This window comes from Eublepharis macularius, chromosome 5, assembly GCF_028583425.1.
Source record: "Eublepharis macularius isolate TG4126 chromosome 5, MPM_Emac_v1.0, whole genome shotgun sequence".
NCBI lineage: Eukaryota > Metazoa > Chordata > Lepidosauria > Squamata > Eublepharidae > Eublepharis > Eublepharis macularius.
Window position 1 is genome coordinate 133,745,212 of NC_072794.1, and position 20,144 is coordinate 133,765,355.

General features: G+C 42.7%; 1 protein-coding gene across 1 annotated transcript in view; it reads right to left on the bottom strand.

The window, feature by feature from the left end:
• The window catches only part of NECAB3 (N-terminal EF-hand calcium binding protein 3), a 123,833-nt gene that overhangs the window by 50,709 nt on the left and 52,980 nt on the right, over nt 1–20,144 (bottom strand). Inside the window, exons 2-3 of the mRNA XM_054981144.1 lie at nt 17,245–17,269; nt 14,136–14,244 (exon numbers count right to left, since the gene is read on the bottom strand). Coding sequence (XP_054837119.1) covers nt 14,136–14,244; nt 17,245–17,269 — 134 coding nt within the window. The remainder of the gene's footprint in view (nt 1–14,135; nt 14,245–17,244; nt 17,270–20,144) is intronic.

A 20,144-nucleotide genomic window follows, 5' to 3' on the forward strand; every position in this document is an offset into this window, starting at 1 on the left:
CAGGCTTCCTATTCACATACAAAAGAGCATTCCTAGCTCCTGTTATTCTAACTAAATTTAGATCTGTATTGTGACAGGCATTTATGTTCCTAATGTACCATTCCTCTTTCCACTGGCTCCTCTCTCAGGCTTTCTTCAAACACACTCTGCCTCTTGCATTTCTGGGACCAGCAGCTTCCCTGGATCATCCGAGGTCCTGTCTTCCCCTTACCCCTATCCTCCCGAACCGCTTCTATTCTTTTTTTTACAATGGCTGCAGGCAAAGGGCACTCAAAGGCAGAGCAAATGACACTCAAACTACACTTCACTTTCATTTGCTTACAATTGTACATGCCAAAAAGTACCTTTCTGTCTCCAAACTGAAGGAAAAAATCCAGCAGGAGATCACTAATGAGCAACAAACAACAAAAAATACTAAAGAATGTTGTGATCAAACCGGGATAGTCGGAAAGGTGCCACCAGAGAGGACATACACAGCCAACCTAAGGTGGAATAAGGTAGGAATAAGGTTGCCCACCTCAAGGTGGAACCAGCCCTCCCAGAACCACAACTGATCTTAAGACTACAGAGATCAGTTCCCCCCGGAGGAAATGGAAGCTCTGGAGAACAGACTGCATGGCTTCACACCTCTGTTGAGCTCCCTCCCCTCCCCAAGCACCACCCCCAAATCTCCAGGAGTTTCCTAAGAGGGTGTTGTTAACCCTAATAGTAACAGTTCACTGTTGTCAGGAATGCCTCTAGTATATTGGAGGCATATGGGGGAGGGGGTAGTCCTTTCCTTCAGAAAGCACCCGCTAATTATTTCCCTGAAGAATGCTTGACCAGTACAATACAAACAGCAAGTACTGATTACACTCTCAGACTCCACTAAGCCACCAAGCTCATTAGGTAGATCTGAGCTACTCAGTGTCTCTCACTCTAACCAACCTCACAGGATAGTTGTGAGAATAAAAGGGAGAACCATGTACACTATTCTGGAGTGGCAGGATAAAAACATATTCAATTGTTAAAGAGTTCAGACAGAGATGAAACAGCAGCATTAGGCACAGGATGTTTATTTCTCAAGTCCCAGGGTTTAACTCTAACAACAACAACAACAACAACATTCAATTTATATACTGTCCTTCAGGACAACTTATTGCCTACTCACAGCAGTTTACAAAGTATGCCATTAATATCTCCACAACAAAACACCCTGTGAGGTGGGTAGGGCTGAGAGAGCTCCGGAGAGCTGTGACTAATCCAAGGTCACCCGGCTGGCTTCAAGTGGAGGAGTGGGGAATCAAACCTGGCTCTCCAGATTAGAGTTCTGCACTCTTAACCACTACACCAAACTGGCTCTGCCCCTGAATGCAGGTTTGGAGGCTGAGCCCTGCTTATCTACCCTTGTGACAACCACTCTTTCCAGCACTTCAGGCACAGAGGTGACTTCAAAGAGTTGCTTCTTCCTGAAGTGAAAGCAGAGGGTCCGCCTCCCTCTCCAAAAACTGCAAGCATTTGAGTTTATAATGTATGAATGTCAATAAGCTGCTACTAGGGGCAGTAGCAATCCCCACTCACCACCCACAACTCAGTTAATGCCAATGGCTGACTCCTAACATGTCTGCAACACGCAGACACCAGAGCTGAGAGAATCAATTGTCTGAGCTCCAGAGGCCCAGCTGCTTTTTTGTAGCAACAGATGCCCGAGAGCCATAACTGGTTGTTATTACATTAGAGCAGACAGGGAGATTCTGATCAGGAAAAGACAGATGGTAGCTTTTGTGCTGAATCAGAGCACCTCCCTGTCCTCAAAGCCTATGGCCTGAGCTCCTGTTTGCTTGCTTGCTGACAGCATATATTGAGATTTATATGGATGACAGCAACTGCCCCACAGCAAATGGATGTTTTGTGACATACGCAGCGAACTTTGGCACAACTTGGTTATTGGTGACTTCACTGGCTTGACCTGCAACAAATGACAGCCTGGGGGGAGCTGCTTGGAAGGTAGTGTGAAAAACACATTGCAGAACAGAAGAACACAGAGATTAAAACAAGACTGCAAGGTACTTCGTAGCCTGTGGCTGGAGAGAGACAAATAATAGCTCCCTCCTCCCCATGAGAGATGACTATAGTTTGGAACAGGGATTGCTACTTGCTTCTGGTAAATAGGGATTGTAGGTTTTGGTATGATTTCAAAAACTAGAATGTGGAACAAGGGGAGAAAGTGCAGATTAAGCCTCTCACCCACTACTATTATCCTGACCTGAAACAGCACCCTTTGGAGCTGTACATGAACCAATATGGCTACATGTCAGATTTCCAAATGGAGCAAACAGTGGGGCTCCCTAGGGCGATTTCAGGGCAGGGAAACAGCGGGGGGAGGCTTAAGCCACCTCTCCCTGTGTGTATTGGTCCCAATCCAAATTGGGTTCTCTTTGGGTGGGAAGCTCAGAATTCCCAGATTATGTATATGACACAATCCAAGGACATATCCAGGAAAAAACAAAATGTGTAGTTAGGCCACAGTCCTAGTACAATACTCTGGCCACTACACCACTCCAGTTCTCTTGTGATTACTCAGGGCCAGTTCACAAACGCATCTCTTCCTGTCCACGGCCGCTATGGCTTTTGTGAGTTATCCAGTGCTGAATTGTAACTGCACTGGCACAGGCTGAGTTGACAGCGATATGATTGTGTTTTGGCATACAATTGCAAGTGTAGTTTGGTTTTTTTAGAAGTTACGATCAGGTGCCAAACTCCAATCGGTGCTGAAATCTGTCAAATGATATCAACTAAAATGAAACATTGGACTTACTGTGAGGTTTCTTCTCATCAGGGGACTGGAAAGTATCCTTAATATTGGGCTATGCTTCCTCCTTGCTCTGCAGGCAGAGCTTATGCAAATGAATTTTGCAAGATTTCCTCCATCTTTTGGGGGCTTTATGTCTTGCCAAGCTTCCAAGGATAGAAAAACAACAACGGGCGGCCCCGGTACCAATAGCAATCAAAACAACCAAACCGGGGCTCTAAGAGATTAAGAGCCAAAAATATACTCTAATTTTCTGTATTACAAAGTGCAAACAATGCAATAAATACAAACATGGATACAGAATATATTGTATGAATTTTTAGAAGTGCAAAAATACAGAGTCCAAACATATATCACAATATTTTGTTGTCCGGAAACATCAGAAAGGTTTTTATAAAGTGCCAGTTGCCAGTTGTCAGTACATCAAAGGGAGCCGGTAGGTAGGGAGTTGTGCACAGTACTTATATATTCTCACAGTCCAAAATCATGAATGTAATTAGACGAACGCCGACGGGAGTTTGCTGGCAAATGTCATTAACCCGTTTCGTGAGTACCACGACTCACTTCCTCCTGGGCTTAAAACAATTCGGACTGGTCATACTGTAAAAAGAAATTAGTTATAAACATCTAACATTAACTACAATAACATGAAGTAAAAAGTAACAAGGCAAAATCACTTACAGTATGTTACAAGCACAAGGCATACTCTCCTACCACTCCACACTTTCCTCGGACATGTGATGAGTAAAGTGGACCACAGGTTGAAATAATCAAAGAGAGGAGGGGCTAATCATAACCAGGAGGAGGATTTTTGCAGAACTCTCAAAAACTTACAGAAACTTGCATTACATCCATCTCAAGATGGGAAAACTATAGAAAACAAGAAAAGTTGATTTCTGAGTTCAAACCATGAGGTGACAGCGAATTTAACCGGAAAATCCATTTGGATTCTAATTGGAGCAGTAGTTTTACCATATCTGTAGTGAAGGGGCGATCAAGTTGCTCAATTACAGAAACCTTAAATTCATTATATGAATGTTTCTGTAAATGAAAATGGTTAACAAGGGGAGCCTCCCAAATTAGATTCCTGATCCTAGATTGATGTTCTTGGATCCTTGTCCTTAAAGGACAAGTCGTGCTCCCTATGTATAGTAAGGGACATGGACACTGAATAACATATATCACGTTTATAGACTTGCAATTAGAATATCCTCGGGAAAGATGATCAGGTAGTATTTGCTGTATCTTAACCATAAGGTTACACACACTACATGAGCCGCATATAAAGTGGCCCTTCGGCAAAGTGCCGCCGGGTGGATTATCAGAGAACTCTGATCTCATAACTATGTCCCCAATGGACCGTGTGCGTCTGTAGCCTACCGCTAGCCCTGCTTCACAGCCACGGACACCACTAATAATGTGCCAGTGTTGCCTAATAATTGATGTTATATGTGGGGCCAAAGTGGTGTATTCAAGACCCCATTTAATTCTATCATCCATCCTGGTTAGCCTAGGTGTTAGTAGATCGGCCCGATCAGTGTTATCGGCACGTTGTATAGCCTGTTCAATAGTCTGCTGAGGGTATCCCCTCGCTCTAAAGTTTTCTTTCAATTTACGGCCACTAGATACATAGAAACAGGGATTGGTAGAATTCCGCTTCAATCGTAAGAATTGGCCCAGGGGGATGTTATTCCTTAGACTCCTTGGATGGAAGGATTGATAATGCAAATATGAGCACCGGTCCGTCTGCTTCCTGAAGGGGCATACTGCCAGTCTGTTGTCTTTTTCCCGATAAATGGTAACATCTAAGTAATGTAAGCTATTGGTGCTGCCGGTCCATGTGAATTTAATGTCAGGGTGGAGGGAATTAAACCATCTCCCCAATTCTTCAGCAACGTCTCTTTTCAGTAGGACAATGATGTCATCTATGTACCGCCTGTACAAAAGAATTAAATCTTTAAAGGGGTTTTTTTTATCGTCAAACACCCATTTACTCTCTAGAGCGGACATAAAAATATTCGCGATACTAGGCGCTGCCGCACATCCCATAGCCACCCCCTTCTGCTGGAGATAATACTGCTCATTAAATTTAAAATAATTCTTCTCCAGAATAATATCCAGGATGTTCAGAAGGAAAGGGGTGGAGGGCTGTTGCGCCTCGCGTAGTAAAAGGGCGTCTTGCACTACCACTCTCGCCTCCTCGTGAGGAATGGAGGTATACAGTGATCTCACATCTAAGGACATGAGATATATAGAGGGCGGAACATCCATGGGCTCCAAAAGTGAAATTAAGGTAGTAGTATCCTTTAAATAGGCTGGCGTATTGACTACTAGTGGCTGTAGAAAATAGTCCAGGAAACGTGAAAGGGGTTCCAAGATAGAATTAGAGCCGGAGATGATCGGCCGGCCGAGGGGAGGGTGTCCCGGTTTGTGAATTTTCGGGAGTGTATAGAACACAGGTATTCTTGGACAGGGGTTAATTAACGCGTCCCTAGTCTTCTTATCTATCTCGTTATCTCCCAACCCCTCGTCCAAAACAACTTTAATGATGCGTTGGATATGGACTGTAGGGTTATAAGATATTCGTTTATATTCCATCTCATTCCCCAACTGTCTATTGCATTCCTGTAGGTAATCCAAAGTATCCTGGACAACTATGCCTCCACCTTTATCTGCCCTTTTGATAACAATCTCTCTATCGTTTTTGAGATTCTGCAAAGCCTCCCATTCCTGTTTAGAAAGATTATACCTTTTATATTGGCGTGCAGCCTCCAGTTTGGTCACATCACGTAGTACAACTTTTTCAAAACTCTCTATCATGGGATCAGACACTGTAGGACAGAAGGATGACTTATAAATAATTCCAGAAGGGGGAGGAGGATTCCCCGGCCCGAACAGGTTCCTGAGTTTAATCAAACGTACAAGCTTAAAAAGATCAATCCTAGTTTGAAACGCATTGTAGCTAGGGGTTGGAACAAAGCCCATACCTCTGTTCAAAGCAGATAATTCAACGCCAGTTAGAGTCCGTGATGAAAGGTTGAATACTATGTTTTCTTGTATGGGCGTCTCTGCCGGAAAGAGCCCCTGCCTAAAAAAGTCCTAGAGGGAATGTTACGCGATCTAAGACTGCGTGTACTGGAGCCCTCGTCTCCGGACGTATCTGTTTCTGAGGGCTCCGTAGTCTCTAACTCAGGGTTCGAAGCAATGTTTGTGGCCCAAGAGACTCTTTTACGTGGCCTCTGATACCCATCCTCCTTCCACTGGTAAATTCTACCAGATGTATAGTCTCTCCTGTCACGTTCGAATTTCCTGACCTTAAGCTCTTTAAGCTTCTCTTTGCTTTCATTAATACGGCGTTCAATGTCCTGATTACGCAGATCGAATTCCGCCTGAGAAACTTTAGATTTAAGTTCTGTTTCAGCCTTATCGATATCTATAGTCAAAACCTCAGCCTGAGCATTCGAGGTTTTGATCAAGAGAAGCATCAGGTCAAAAGCACATTTATTTAATATGGCTGCCCATCTAGATTTAAACTCTTCGTCCTCTTTAAACATCCCAGGTGGTTTGTGAATACGCAGACCACGCGGTATGAACTTGTGAAGTGAATAATCAGTTAAAGAAGCCGCATTGAGTTGGAGGCGGCATCTCTTTAATTGTAACTGTTCTAACGCTGACCAATCCTCCAAAGGAATGCAGGAATCAGTCCCCAAAAGGGATGAATTATTAGACAAAATTGCTTCCCAAATTGCTTCAGAAACAGATACGTCCGGAGACGAGGGCTCCAGTACACGCAGTCTTAGATCGCGTAACATTCCCTCTAGGACTTTTTTAGGCAGGGGCTCTTTCCGGCAGAGACGCCCATACAAGAAAACATAGTATTCAACCTTTCATCACGGACTCTAACTGGCGTTGAATTATCTGCTTTGAACAGAGGTATGGGCTTTGTTCCAACCCCTAGCTACAATGCGTTTCAAACTAGGATTGATCTTTTTAAGCTTGTACGTTTGATTAAACTCAGGAACCTGTTCGGGCCGGGGAATCCTCCTCCCCCTTCTGGAATTATTTATAAGTCATCCTTCTGTCCTACAGTGTCTGATCCCATGATAGAGAGTTTTGAAAAAGTTGTACTACGTGATGTGACCAAACTGGAGGCTGCACGCCAATATAAAAGGTATAATCTTTCTAAACAGGAATGGGAGGCTTTGCAGAATCTCAAAAACGATAGAGAGATTGTTATCAAAAGGGCAGATAAAGGTGGAGGCATAGTTGTCCAGGATACTTTGGATTACCTACAGGAATGCAATAGACAGTTGGGGAATGAGATGGAATATAAACGAATATCTTATAACCCTACAGTCCATATCCAACGCATCATTAAAGTTGTTTTGGACGAGGGGTTGGGAGATAACGAGATAGATAAGAAGACTAGGGACGCGTTAATTAACCCCTGTCCAAGAATACCTGTGTTCTATACACTCCCGAAAATTCACAAACCGGGACACCCTCCCCTCGGCCGGCCGATCATCTCCGGCTCTAATTCTATCTTGGAACCCCTTTCACGTTTCCTGGACTATTTTCTACAGCCACTAGTAGTCAATACGCCAGCCTATTTAAAGGATACTACTACCTTAATTTCACTTTTGGAGCCCATGGATGTTCCGCCCTCTATATATCTCATGTCCTTAGATGTGAGATCACTGTATACCTCCATTCCTCACGAGGAGGCGAGAGTGGTAGTGCAAGACGCCCTTTTACTACGCGAGGCGCAACAGCCCTCCACCCCTTTCCTTCTGAACATCCTGGATATTATTCTGGAGAAGAATTATTTTAAATTTAATGAGCAGTATTATCTCCAGCAGAAGGGGGTGGCTATGGGATGTGCGGCAGCGCCTAGTATCGCGAATATTTTTATGTCCGCTCTAGAGAGTAAATGGGTGTTTGACGATAAAAAAAACCCCTTTAAAGATTTAATTCTTTTGTACAGGCGGTACATAGATGACATCATTGTCCTACTGAAAAGAGACGTTGCTGAAGAATTGGGGAGATGGTTTAATTCCCTCCACCCTGACATTAAATTCACATGGACCGGCAGCACCAATAGCTTACATTACTTAGATGTTACCATTTATCGGGAAAAAGACAACAGACTGGCAGTACGCCCCTTCAGGAAGCAGACGGACCGGTGCTCATATTTGCATTATCAATCCTTCCATCCAAGGAGTCTAAGGAATAACATCCCCCTGGGCCAATTCTTACGATTGAAGCGGAATTCTACCAATCCCTGTTTCTATGTATCTAGTGGCCGTAAATTGAAAGAAAACTTTAGAGCGAGGGGATACCCTCAGCAGACTATTGAACAGGCTATACAACGTGCCGATAACACTGATCGGGCCGATCTACTAACACCTAGGCTAACCAGGATGGATGATAGAATTAAATGGGGTCTTGAATACACCACTTTGGCCCCACATATAACATCAATTATTAGGCAACACTGGCACATTATTAGTGGTGTCCGTGGCTGTGAAGCAGGGCTAGCGGTAGGCTACAGACGCACACGGTCCATTGGGGACATAGTTATGAGATCAGAGTTCTCTGATAATCCACCCGGCGGCACTTTGCCGAAGGGCCACTTTATATGCGGCTCATGTAGTGTGTGTAACCTTATGGTTAAGATACAGCAAATACTACCTGATCATCTTTCCCGAGGATATTCTAATTGCAAGTCTATAAACGTGATATATGTTATTCAGTGTCCATGTCCCTTACTATACATAGGGAGCACGACTCGTCCTTTAAGGACAAGGATCCAAGAACATCAATCTAGGATCAGGAATCTAATTTGGGAGGCTCCCCTTGTTAACCATTTTCATTTACAGAAACATTCATATAATGAATTTAAGGTTTCTGTAATTGAGCAACTTGATCGCCCCTTCACTACAGATATGGTAAAACTACTGCTCCAATTAGAATCCAAATGGATTTTCCGGTTAAATTCGCTGTCACCTCATGGTTTGAACTCAGAAATCAACTTTTCTTGTTTTCTATAGTTTTCCCATCTTGAGATGGATGTAATGCAAGTTTCTGTAAGTTTTTGAGAGTTCTGCAAAAATCCTCCTCCTGGTTATGATTAGCCCCTCCTCTCTTTGATTATTTCAACCTGTGGTCCACTTTACTCATCACATGTCCGAGGAAAGTGTGGAGTGGTAGGAGAGTATGCCTTGTGCTTGTAACATACTGTAAGTGATTTTGCCTTGTTACTTTTTACTTCATGTTATTGTAGTTAATGTTAGATGTTTATAACTAATTTCTTTTTACAGTATGACCAGTCCGAATTGTTTTAAGCCCAGGAGGAAGTGAGTCGTGGTACTCACGAAACGGGTTAATGACATTTGCCAACAAACTCCCGTCGGCGTTCGTCTAATTACATTCATGATTTTGGACTGTGAGAATATATAAGTACTGTGCACAACTCCCTACCTACCGGCTCCCTTTGATGTACTGACAACTGGCAACTGGCACTTTATAAAAACCTTTCTGATGTTTCCGGACAACAAAATATTGTGATATATGTTTGGACTCTGTATTTTTGCACTTCTAAAAATTCATACAATATATTCTGTATCCATGTTTGTATTTATTGCATTGTTTGCACTTTGTAATACAGAAGCTTCCAAGGATGACAGGTCCCCTTCTATGTAGAAACTGCTAATGACTAGAATATGTGAGAAAAGGTCTCTGCCCCAGTAGGAATAAAGGTGTTGTCCCAGCTAATTCCTCTTCCCCCAAGAAGGGCATGGAAGAATAGCTTCCATTCCACTGATGAGAAGAAATTCTCATGGTAAGTCCAATGTTTCATTCTCCATTGGTGAAGGAAGGTATCGTTAATACTCAGATATTGAAAAGCTGAAGGACCCCGGGGGAGACAGCCAAGACAGGGAGGAATCAATGAGGAAACTACCAGTTGGAGAACTCTTCTGCCATCCAGCTGCCCTATAGATTTCTTCTGTAGGTATGTTGGTGGAAAGGGCTGATGAAGTAGCTGCCACCTTGGTGGAATGAGCAGTGACCCCAGAAAGTGCTGGTAGATGCTGGATCTTGTAGGCCACAAAGACTAGATACCTTCTTTCCCATACTACTAGGGAGGAAAGAAACAGAGAGTCTCCATGCCTGAAGATAGCTGTGTGCTTGAAACACAGAAACATGGAAGGAATCAGCAGGCTTCCCAGCCAAGGAGACTGGCATCTGTGGCAATCTCCACCCTGGGCAGCTTCTGGAAAGGGAATGCCCATTTATTGTCCCTGAGCCACCAACTGTAGGACTGACACACATTGAGAGGGGCCAGTATTCCTTTCTGATAGTGATGCATGCCGTAGCATAGTAGTTAAGTGGCTGGACTGTGAATCAGCACTCTCCTGATTCTAATCCCAGTACTGCCATGAGCAAACTAGGTGGCCTTGGGTAAGCCACTCCTCTCAGCCCCAGTTCCCCAGTGGTATTGTGGGAATAATAATAATAATAACACTGACTTTGTTCACTGCTCTGAGTGGGGCACTAATCTGTCTAGAGAAGCACTATATAAGTGCAGTTGTTTTTGTTGTTAGGTAGTAGGAGCCATTGCAGTGGATGAAAGTGGAGAAGGGTACATATTACAGTGTTCATGCATGATATCATGAGTCCTAGAACATCAGATCTGCCAAAGCTGCTTGAAGGAGAGGGGTGATTGTCTCCCAGAGTCTAAGGAGGCATTCCTTTGATAGCAAAACGAGGGTAGAAGCAGTGTTGATGATTGTCCCCAGGTACAAGCAGGATCTTTTGAACATCCTGAAGGCTCTGAAAGCTGGATGGAAATCTGATTAGGAGGTGGTAGTCGACATCAACCCACCAGGTCCTGAGGTGATCCACCAGGGTGACCATTAGCTTTTTTCAAACTCAGGCAGAAGAGTAGGAGGGCTTTGTATTGGAAGTAGTGACAGTTGTATGTAAACTTGAGGAATTGTCTGGACAAGAAATGTATGGGGATGTGCAGGTAAGCCTCCTTGAGATCTATGTAGGTTAGGATGATCAGACGTCTGGGTAAAGAGAAGCCGCAGCTAGAGTAATTGGAGGTAGGATTGTCAGCGTCAACCCTTTCAGAGCAGCGATAGGAGAAAAATAAACCAAAAAAATAATTGTCAGGTCAATAGCCTAATTACATTTCTGGGGAAAACATAAAAGTGATGTCAGTCTTCTCTAGGAATTGCTGGAAACTCTTATTATTTTCTCCAGAAGTGATGTCATGATGTCACTGATGGCACACACACTCCAATGTTTCACCCTCCCTGGACTCGCACTGGTTGCCAGACCATGCCTGGCTAACCTAATTGGAGAGGAGATGTAGGGGGGGTCCTCTGCCTCAGAAAAATGGTTGAGCCACTGCCTCCTTGATCCACTCCTGTAGCAGTGGGACTGGGGTGCAAGAGAGAGACCTGGGAGGCATTGATACATGCTGATGCCTGCAGAGTAGTATTGGGGGTGGCTTTGTCATTGGGTCTGTCTGCCACTGAAGCCTCAGCATGGGAAAAGGTGGACTGCACAATCTCCATCCCCACTAAAGCCTTGGTTGGGAGAGGGCAGAGGCTGCGACGAGCTGGCTGCTGCTGCAGAGGCCTGAGACGGCTCTGAAACGGGATGAGCAGTAAAGCTGGGCTCCAGCAACCGCTCTGCTCCTGGTGAGGCCAGTTGCTCTCACTGAAGGCAAGACAGCTTCCCTCTCTTCATCCTCACTGATGTTCCAGTCAGGTGGGAGGTAGAAGGAATGGTGGCCAATTATCTGCTTTGGGGCATTCTTTTGTTTTGTTTTCTTGCTCTTTCTCTTCCTTTTCTTTCTTTTATTCTGTTTTAAGCAAGGAAGCTGGAAACGCTTGTCCAGCTATGGAGTGAGCAGGGCAGGGACTGGGATTCATGTCTGCATGAGGGAGGAAGCCTCGCAAAATTCATTTGCGTGAGCCTTGCCCACAGAGCAAGGAGGAGGTATCAAGGATACCTTCCCCTACTGATGGAGCACGTGTATTTCTTTCATATTTTAATCCTGGCCTTCTTTCAAGGACCTTCTTTTCCCTTTTATCCTTACAACCCTATGACATAGGTAAGATTTTATCTGGCCTAGGTCAACCCCAAAAGTTTAATGGCAAGTAGGGATTTGAACCTGGCTCTCCCTGGTCTTAGTCCAGCACTCTAATCACTACATCACACTGGCTTTGAACAAGACATGTCATTCAGGTTATATAGTCTAACCAGATCAACTGCATGGAGTGCTTCCTTCAACAAAATGGCATTCAATCCACAGGGAGACTGATCCGTGCAACGGTCACACACATGGGCATTTCACTGTCTGGGCATAAACTGGGAAGCTGTGATTGGCTGTGGCTTCCCAGCATGAGCACAATATGTACATAGGCATCCAACTCAATGCACATAGCACTATTGCATACAAAGGTCCTACATGCAGGTTACATATTCTTTCTTACCCAGGACAACCTGGGTGAAATTCAATCAAAGATATGAATCTTCATCATAGCAGAAAAATATGACACAATTCTGAAGCGCAGATCAGAAGGACCTGCTTTCAGGCCTCTGGAAGAAGATCCACCTTTCAAGAGGCAAGAACAATAGCAAAAGCAGCACTGCGGCTGAGAAAAGGAAAAGCCAGCTCTCCTAGAGGGGAACAAAGTGGCTGACTACTGCAAACAGAGCAGCAGGGGATAGCAGAAAGGAAACAAGAACCATGTGGGGAGGGAGTCCTGCTGAGTGCTGAATACCCACCCACCCCCAGGCTGTAAAGTAGCTAAGGCAGGGACAGTGCTGCTCACTGTTTTGTAACTCCTGGCTGCTCAAAGTAATTTTATCTCTTGATTATCATGTACAAGGATGGTCAATACAAAATACTGCAATAAATACTGTAATGAGAAAATGCTTACTGGCTGCCTAGATTTCCAAGACGTTTTGCTTTGCAAAGCTGCTTTCTGGTCTAGATGCTTTCCCTTTCAATAAAAGCCAAGGAGCCAATCCGAGCCTCACAGCAAACAGGACAACTTTCCTTACTGTTCAGTTCCATGATTTAACCCAAGTTACGCACTGATGGATCAAACTGAGTCGTATCACTAACAGTGCCATCCTATGTGGAGTTAAGTACTTCTAAGCTCATTGACTTCAGTGGGTGCAGGATGGCAGTGTTGACAGCAAAAAGAAAACAATCTTGTTTGCATATTGTGTATAGAAGTCATGCCATTTTAATTGGTGCTTGCACAAAAATAGCAAAGCACATTTTTTTAATCTGTGCAATGCAGGCACACTGCTGTGAAGTTAACACGCCATCTTAATTATGATCAGAATCTGAACTATTTTTAAAAATAGCTTGAATTCCCAGGCCTAACAAATTCCATCTTCCAGCTCTTTGTGCCCCCATTGGCACAATGCAGCTATATGTGGCTTGTAGGCAAGCTGTAGTAAAGTTCTAGTGCATTATAAATTACAGAACTATAAACCTAGAGGTCAATTGAAGGTCATCTTGCTCCAGACAGCAAAACAGGATTTTCTATGCACATTAGTCATTGTATGCCTTAAAACTTAAAATGTACAGCAATACAGTAGGAATAAAACAGCTTACTTAGAATGGAAATCCTATGTACAACAGACAGAATAAAGAAAATAAGCATGATCAAGTCACATGTGTTATCTTGCTGCAATCTTTACATCAGTCAGATGAGTATTATTATACTCATATTGCAGAAAAGAGTGACTGAGGATGACGAGGTGGTTTGGTCACCCAGAGACTTCTTGGCAAAGGTGACATTTGAACTCGAGTTGTAGTTCAGCCTCTAACACAACCCTAATCACACTTACTAGGGAGCAAGTCCCATTGAAAGTGGAATTTACTCCTAAGAAGACATAAATTGTACTATTGGCCATGATGCTACATTGACTCTCACGCCTCCTGGATCTCTTTTGATCTTACTACAATATCCCTTGCATTGACAAAGTAGTTTTTTCCCAAAATTACATGTCAATCATGCTTCATTTTATCCACCTTTCTTTTAGTGGAAATTGTTAAACAAGCTGTAGATGGCCTCCAACCATCTTCCATCCCCCTGGTCTTCAAATCTTTTCCTACTGTCTGATTCTATTCCACATCTGACAATTCCAGGAATCAGGGTTTGGGTTTTTTTTTTAACTTCTCTTGAATGAATGTAGGGCACCCACCTATTTTGCGACAGGTCTGTGCTCTAGTTTCTCAAATTATTGGGGGAGGGGGAGTTAGAAATTAAAGTTTAATTATCCTTGTCTGTACCAGACTAGCACTTACTCTGATTGATGCCTGTCAATGCTGCTGAATAACTCCCACAGTTCTTCAGAGCTCAGGATACCGTCAGCACAGCAATTCTTAAACTCTTCAAATGACAGCTTCCCATCATCTGCATTTGAAAAACAGGGAAAGATGGCAAGGAGAGAGTAACATGAGTCAATATGTGCTGCACACTGTCTAATGCCAGTGCTCTATACTGAGAGAAGATAAAGCCTAGGATGTGAGCCAAGAGCTCATGGATCTCTGTTGTGCAGCCTTAGCTATGTTGAAAGTGTATACAGCAGGAGTTCTTGGCTCACATATTATCCTTCAGCACTGTGCAACCTGCCTTGAGTCTCAGTGAGAAAGGCAGACTACAAATAACCTAAATAAAAATAAAAATGAATCAATGTTTCTTGTAGATGTTTGCCCCTCTTGCAAGGTCTGATAACAGATAACAGAGAGAGAGTGTGTGTGCATTTACTGACCACCATAACCGAACGGCACCTTAGATGGAGGTGCAGGTGCTGTAGTGAAGTTGATGCTCTGGTTCTGAATTGGCACAGAGGCCTCTGACAACATTCAGAGGAACCAATGGAACCGGGTGGAACTCTCTGTCTGTGGACACTCGGGCCTGGCACGACCGTCTATCTTTTCAGCGGGCCTGTAAGACAGAAATGTTCTGCCAGGCATATGGTTAAGGCTGTTCTGTGCTATCTGGTGAGCCTCCCTACCAGTCTCTTGGTGCCCCTTCCTTCTGTTTCTCTTTCTTCCCCGCTATGCACTAATAACAAGATGGGGATGCTAATGATGAGGACTGCCATCTTGGAGATTGCAAGCTGTACATTTTATTGTGTATTATTACTTGATTTTATTGCAATCTTATATTGTATTTTATATATGATGTAACCCGCCCTGAGCCCATTCACGGGAAGGGTGGGCTAAAAGTAGACTAAAAATAAATAAATAAATAAATAAATAAATAAATAAATAAATAAATAAATAAATACAATGGCATCAGTTGTCTGTATCAACTGCTAGTGGTTCATTTGCAGGGACGTCATCATTCATTGTCTTCAAGTCACTGCTTCCTCTGTCAAGCTGTGATAAAATCCAGCTATAGATACAATGGGGCTATATGGATTAACCTTGCTTTGGCATCTGTAGAATGGGAATTAAAAATAACCAGCATCGCAGGATACTGTGGAGACTGCAAAGTACACAAAATGTGGAATAAAGTTGGATTTTAGCATCAGCCAAGGGTGCATAAAACTCGACATGTCATCATAAAGAAGCAGATCAGTTTCTGAAGAGTGACAGGAGTAGGAACACAATAGCCACAGGGGATATAAAGGCGAGAGCAGATGCCAAAATAGCAGCAAAGGGTCAGCATATGCAGGTGAAGCTGACAAAAGCAGAAAGAAAGAATGACATGTGAGTTTGCACAATGGGGGCAAAGAAAGGGCCTGGAGTCTTAAGAATATGGGAAATGAGAGACAGAAATTGTCATAGTGATGGACAGCAAAGGACAGAGTCATATGGGATTAAAAAATGATTCATGGGCTACACCGTCGGTCAGATCAGAGTGGGTGTACCACACAGCTCATGATGTACGAAATTTGCTGGCTGATGAGGAATTTGGAATCCTGAAAGCTTTGGCTTTCATTTAGGAGGACATTTCTAGTCCTCACAGTTGCAGAGAAAAGTTGGGGAAATGTTTTTTTTTATTATTAAATTTTTATTGGAATTAGAAATATTTTGTCATTTATAACAATCAGATTACTTTAATATTCCAGTTCTAACCCCCTCCCTTCCCCCCCCCGTTTGTTGACTTCCAACAGTTTTCCAACCCTTTGTCTATTCTTCCCCTACTCATTTCAACTTATTTTGTCAATTAAACATATACTTTCACACTCTTCTAAGCTAGTCTATTATAACACAGTACTAAATCAATTTCCCTTCACTTATCAACTAACTAATACATTCCTGGCATGTTATTCAATAGTAATAATACTGGTAATATTCTCAATATCCTGTACTCTAACTTATTCATTCTAATGTCATCAATATGGGACAAACAATTTATCCCTCCCTATACATAACTTGAGTACTCATAAGTGATGAATACATTTATAAGTCAACCAATTTAACTTATATGTTACTCTTTACTTCCTCTTATATCTCTTATCTTTATAACATAAAGTCAATCAATTTGACTCATATTCTACACATTTCTAAATATACCTATAAACACAATATACGTTCGACATAAGTCAATCAATTTGACCCATGTTCTGCACATTTCTGAATGTCGCTATAACCAAAAATACCTTCAGCATAAGTCAATCAATTTAACCTATATTCTATATGCTACTTCTCATTCCCCCCTTCTTGTATTCATGAATTTTAATTCTGTTAATTCTCAATTACATCCCTATCTGCCAGCAACATAATTAGTTAATTAATTTCTATTCTTATATATCACATAATAACTATTACTTAATACTGTATAGAATAATCAAATAGAATAATTGCTTAGTAATTCTTCTTTAACTCTCCTCCCCCCGGTATAGTCACTTCTCTCTTCTTTTGTTTTTCTTCAATAATTTTCAAACTGCCACAGTTCTCCTCCCACCTCCCATTTTTTCACCAAATATTGTTTCAGCTTCTCCCAATCTGTGTTAAACTGTCCTGGATCAAGGTCTCTTAGTTTTCTTGTCAGTTTATCCATCTCCGCCATGTACAGCAATTTGTGAATCCAGTCCTCGATAGTTGGCACTTCTTGTACTTTCCACTTTTGCGCATACAAAAGTCTAGCCGCTGCTGTCATGTAAAAAAGCAATGTCCTATGTTGTGCTGGAATATCTTCCATTCCCAAGTTCAGTAGCAGGAGTTCTGGGTTCTTATTAACTTGAAACTGTAAAATCTCACTTATTACTCTTATTATTTCCAAAAGTTGGGGAAATGTTATTTGCCATTTTGTTTTTAGCCAGATGCTTCTGAAGCATTAACTCTCTACTAAGTGTATTGTTGCCTACCCCAAGCCTCTGAAATGAGGCAGGTATACATTTTATTCATATTTCATGCATATCATAAGAAAGAGGAACTATAAATCATGCAGGTTGCTCACCATTCTTGTCTGCGCGTCGAAAAATCTGAAAAGGAAGAAAACATACATAAATTGTATTCAGAATATTTGGGGGGATAAATGCCTCTTCTGTTACCTGAGCATGTATGAAGCAAAACACAAACGCAGCATAAAACAACAGAGTGACCTGTGAGGGGTCCGCCCTTCATCCTGTGAAGGATCTACCTTATTGCAACCCAAAATTATGCTCCAAGTCTTGCATGGTCAACTTGTGAGACTCCAGTGCCATTTTGGATTGCCAAAGCAATCTGGCCAGACCCCAAGGTGCCACGGGGGTCTTTATGTAGAGCATAGTGCCCTTGCCTAAGAACTGGGAGTACCACCTTATCTATGATCCTTGGCCAAGAGCATCATTCTATGTGATGAGATCACATGGCACAACAGGAGCTGCCTATTTCAACATCTATTGAGTTGGCAAGACTACCCAAAATGGCACCCAGTCACATGAGCCTTTGGGTGCCATTTCTGTTGTCTTTGCAATTTTATTCATTTGTAACTCATCCAAGATTCATATGTGGATTGTCGTGTCTGTGTATAGCCATGCCATGATTGTTTGTTTGTTATATCACTGATGCCACAGTATATTGAATTTACAATGCTTTAATGCTAACCTGATGTATTCTCTCCTTAGCCATGTTCTTTCGATACTATAATTGTTACTTTTCCAGACCCAGGATGGGCCCCTCTTGTTATCTCACAGAACTATGTATCTCCTAGCTAGAGACGACCTTGGAGTCTCCAAATGCCAGAATTTGCTACTTTGTCCGGACGCTGGGAACCTATTATTGTGTACTTGTCATGTCTGAGCTCCATCCATGCCAATTTTAATGACCTTTTTGTTCTGAATCAATGTATCCTACTGTAACTCGATGCCATTTTACCAATACCATAACTATTTCTTTCACAGGAGTTTATATAACGAACTGCAACAGCTTCCAGTGTTTCTGACCTTGTATGCTACTCCCTCTCAGACTTCGCTATGTCTTGTTTTCTACTGACTCAACTTGAGATTACAAATATGTGAAATGTTCTCACACAAGAAGAGCACCAAAATCTTGTTTATGATTGGGAGGGGGGAAAGGAGCAGACTTGAATGTTAACACAGAAGTCTCTCTCACATGATGTAATTCCTGTCAACTTTTACTCTTGCTGCTTAGATGCTTACCTTGGTTCTGAGTAGTCATGATACCTCCATGAAAATTAAGGAGACAGCTTCTATGGGCACAGGAGTTCCCATATATGCCATAAAAACCACTGAATTGTGGCACAGATGCATTGATGCCCCTGAGATTGGCAGTACCAGACATAATCACAGGGGCTGTAATATTTTCACTATGTCAGAAGTGGTACTGGGTTTTCTCAGGCTTTATTTTACTGATTGTTTGGCCCCTTAGGAGAACTGGTTGGCCACTGTGTGAACAGCTTGCTGGACTAGATGGATCTGACTGGTGGGTGCCCATCTTTGTAAAGTTGCTTACCCAGATCAATCAAACTGGAGTTTTTCCCTCAGAGTGGAAACAAATAATTGTAGCCCCAATATTTAAAAAAGGCTGCATATTGATCCTCCAAAATTATGGACCAATTAGCCTGCTGGACATAGCCTCCATGTTGTACAATAAATTTTTCCTGCTGGAAGAAAATCGGGGAGACCTCTAATAACATTATCCATCCTGGACTTCCAGCTTGGGATCCATGGAGGTCTAACGCAGCTCTAATTGTGGAGCTGACCGGGCTGCCGTTTTCAGCGGCCGGTGGGGCAAATCTAGCCCGCGGCCACCTGCTCCCAGGCGGGGAACAGGCAAAGAACGCTCAAGTACATCAGGGCGCGTTGATCTCGGGCGAGGGGGGGTTCTGCGTTAAGGACTCTCTCTCGTCCCTTGAGGTCCCACCCTAAGACAGGTCGGCATAAATCTCTGCGGCAGATCCGGGGCCAGTGCGACTGGCATAAGATCTTCATGCCCAAGCTTCAGCAGGGGAAAGTAATTTTGGAAGAGAATTTGAAATCGAAGCAGTGATTACAACCCAGAAAGACGTTTGAAAAGGTAAAGATCACTATCTCTCAAACCGGGACAGATTGTTTAAAGTAATGAAGCTTTAAAGTGAACTTTTAAACTGCAACAGATGGATTATATTGAGAAAAAGATCCGGCAAGAATTTGACTAGAAAAAGGACTAAGTTAAAGGAAGTTATTGAAGAAAATAGACAATTGTTTACCATACCTGTGGTTATAAAGCGATAGCAGGCTGTGAGAAAACTTCTATCATCGCGAGAGCTGCAGTGGAGAGTCGGCAAACAGGAAGTGCGTAATAGTGATAGAGGTGCTTGTGAGAGAAGGTCCTTATCGGAGGACAGGAAGAAGGGAATCGCCATTTTTGAAAAGGGAAGTGCATTGACTTCAACAGGAGCGGAAGTAGGACATCTTGGATTATAAAAAGACTATAGAAAAACCATAGAGAAAAGACGCCCGACATTTTGGATTTTGTAAACGTCTCTTGTTTATTCTAAGAACCGGGACATTTAAATTACTTCAAAGGGACATTAATTTAGACGCCACGGAGCTAAGGAAACGTGCAGACTCGTGGGAGCAAGGTAAATCAAGCCCCACGATGTCGAAGAAAGACTGGCAAACAGCTATTGAGAATTTGGACAAAAAATTCCTTGAAATGTTAAAGGAATTGAAGGAAACAAAACAGGAGTTGGTGAGAGAAGTTAAAGATGTTAAAGAGACAGTAAAAAATGAATTGGCAGAGGTGAAGAAGGGAATGGAAACAATACAAATCGACCTACAGGCAGCGCAGCAGAAATTTAATGTTGTGGGAAAAGCGATGGAGAATCTTACAGAGACGCAACGAACGGATATGAGAGTGATAAGGGGAAGAATG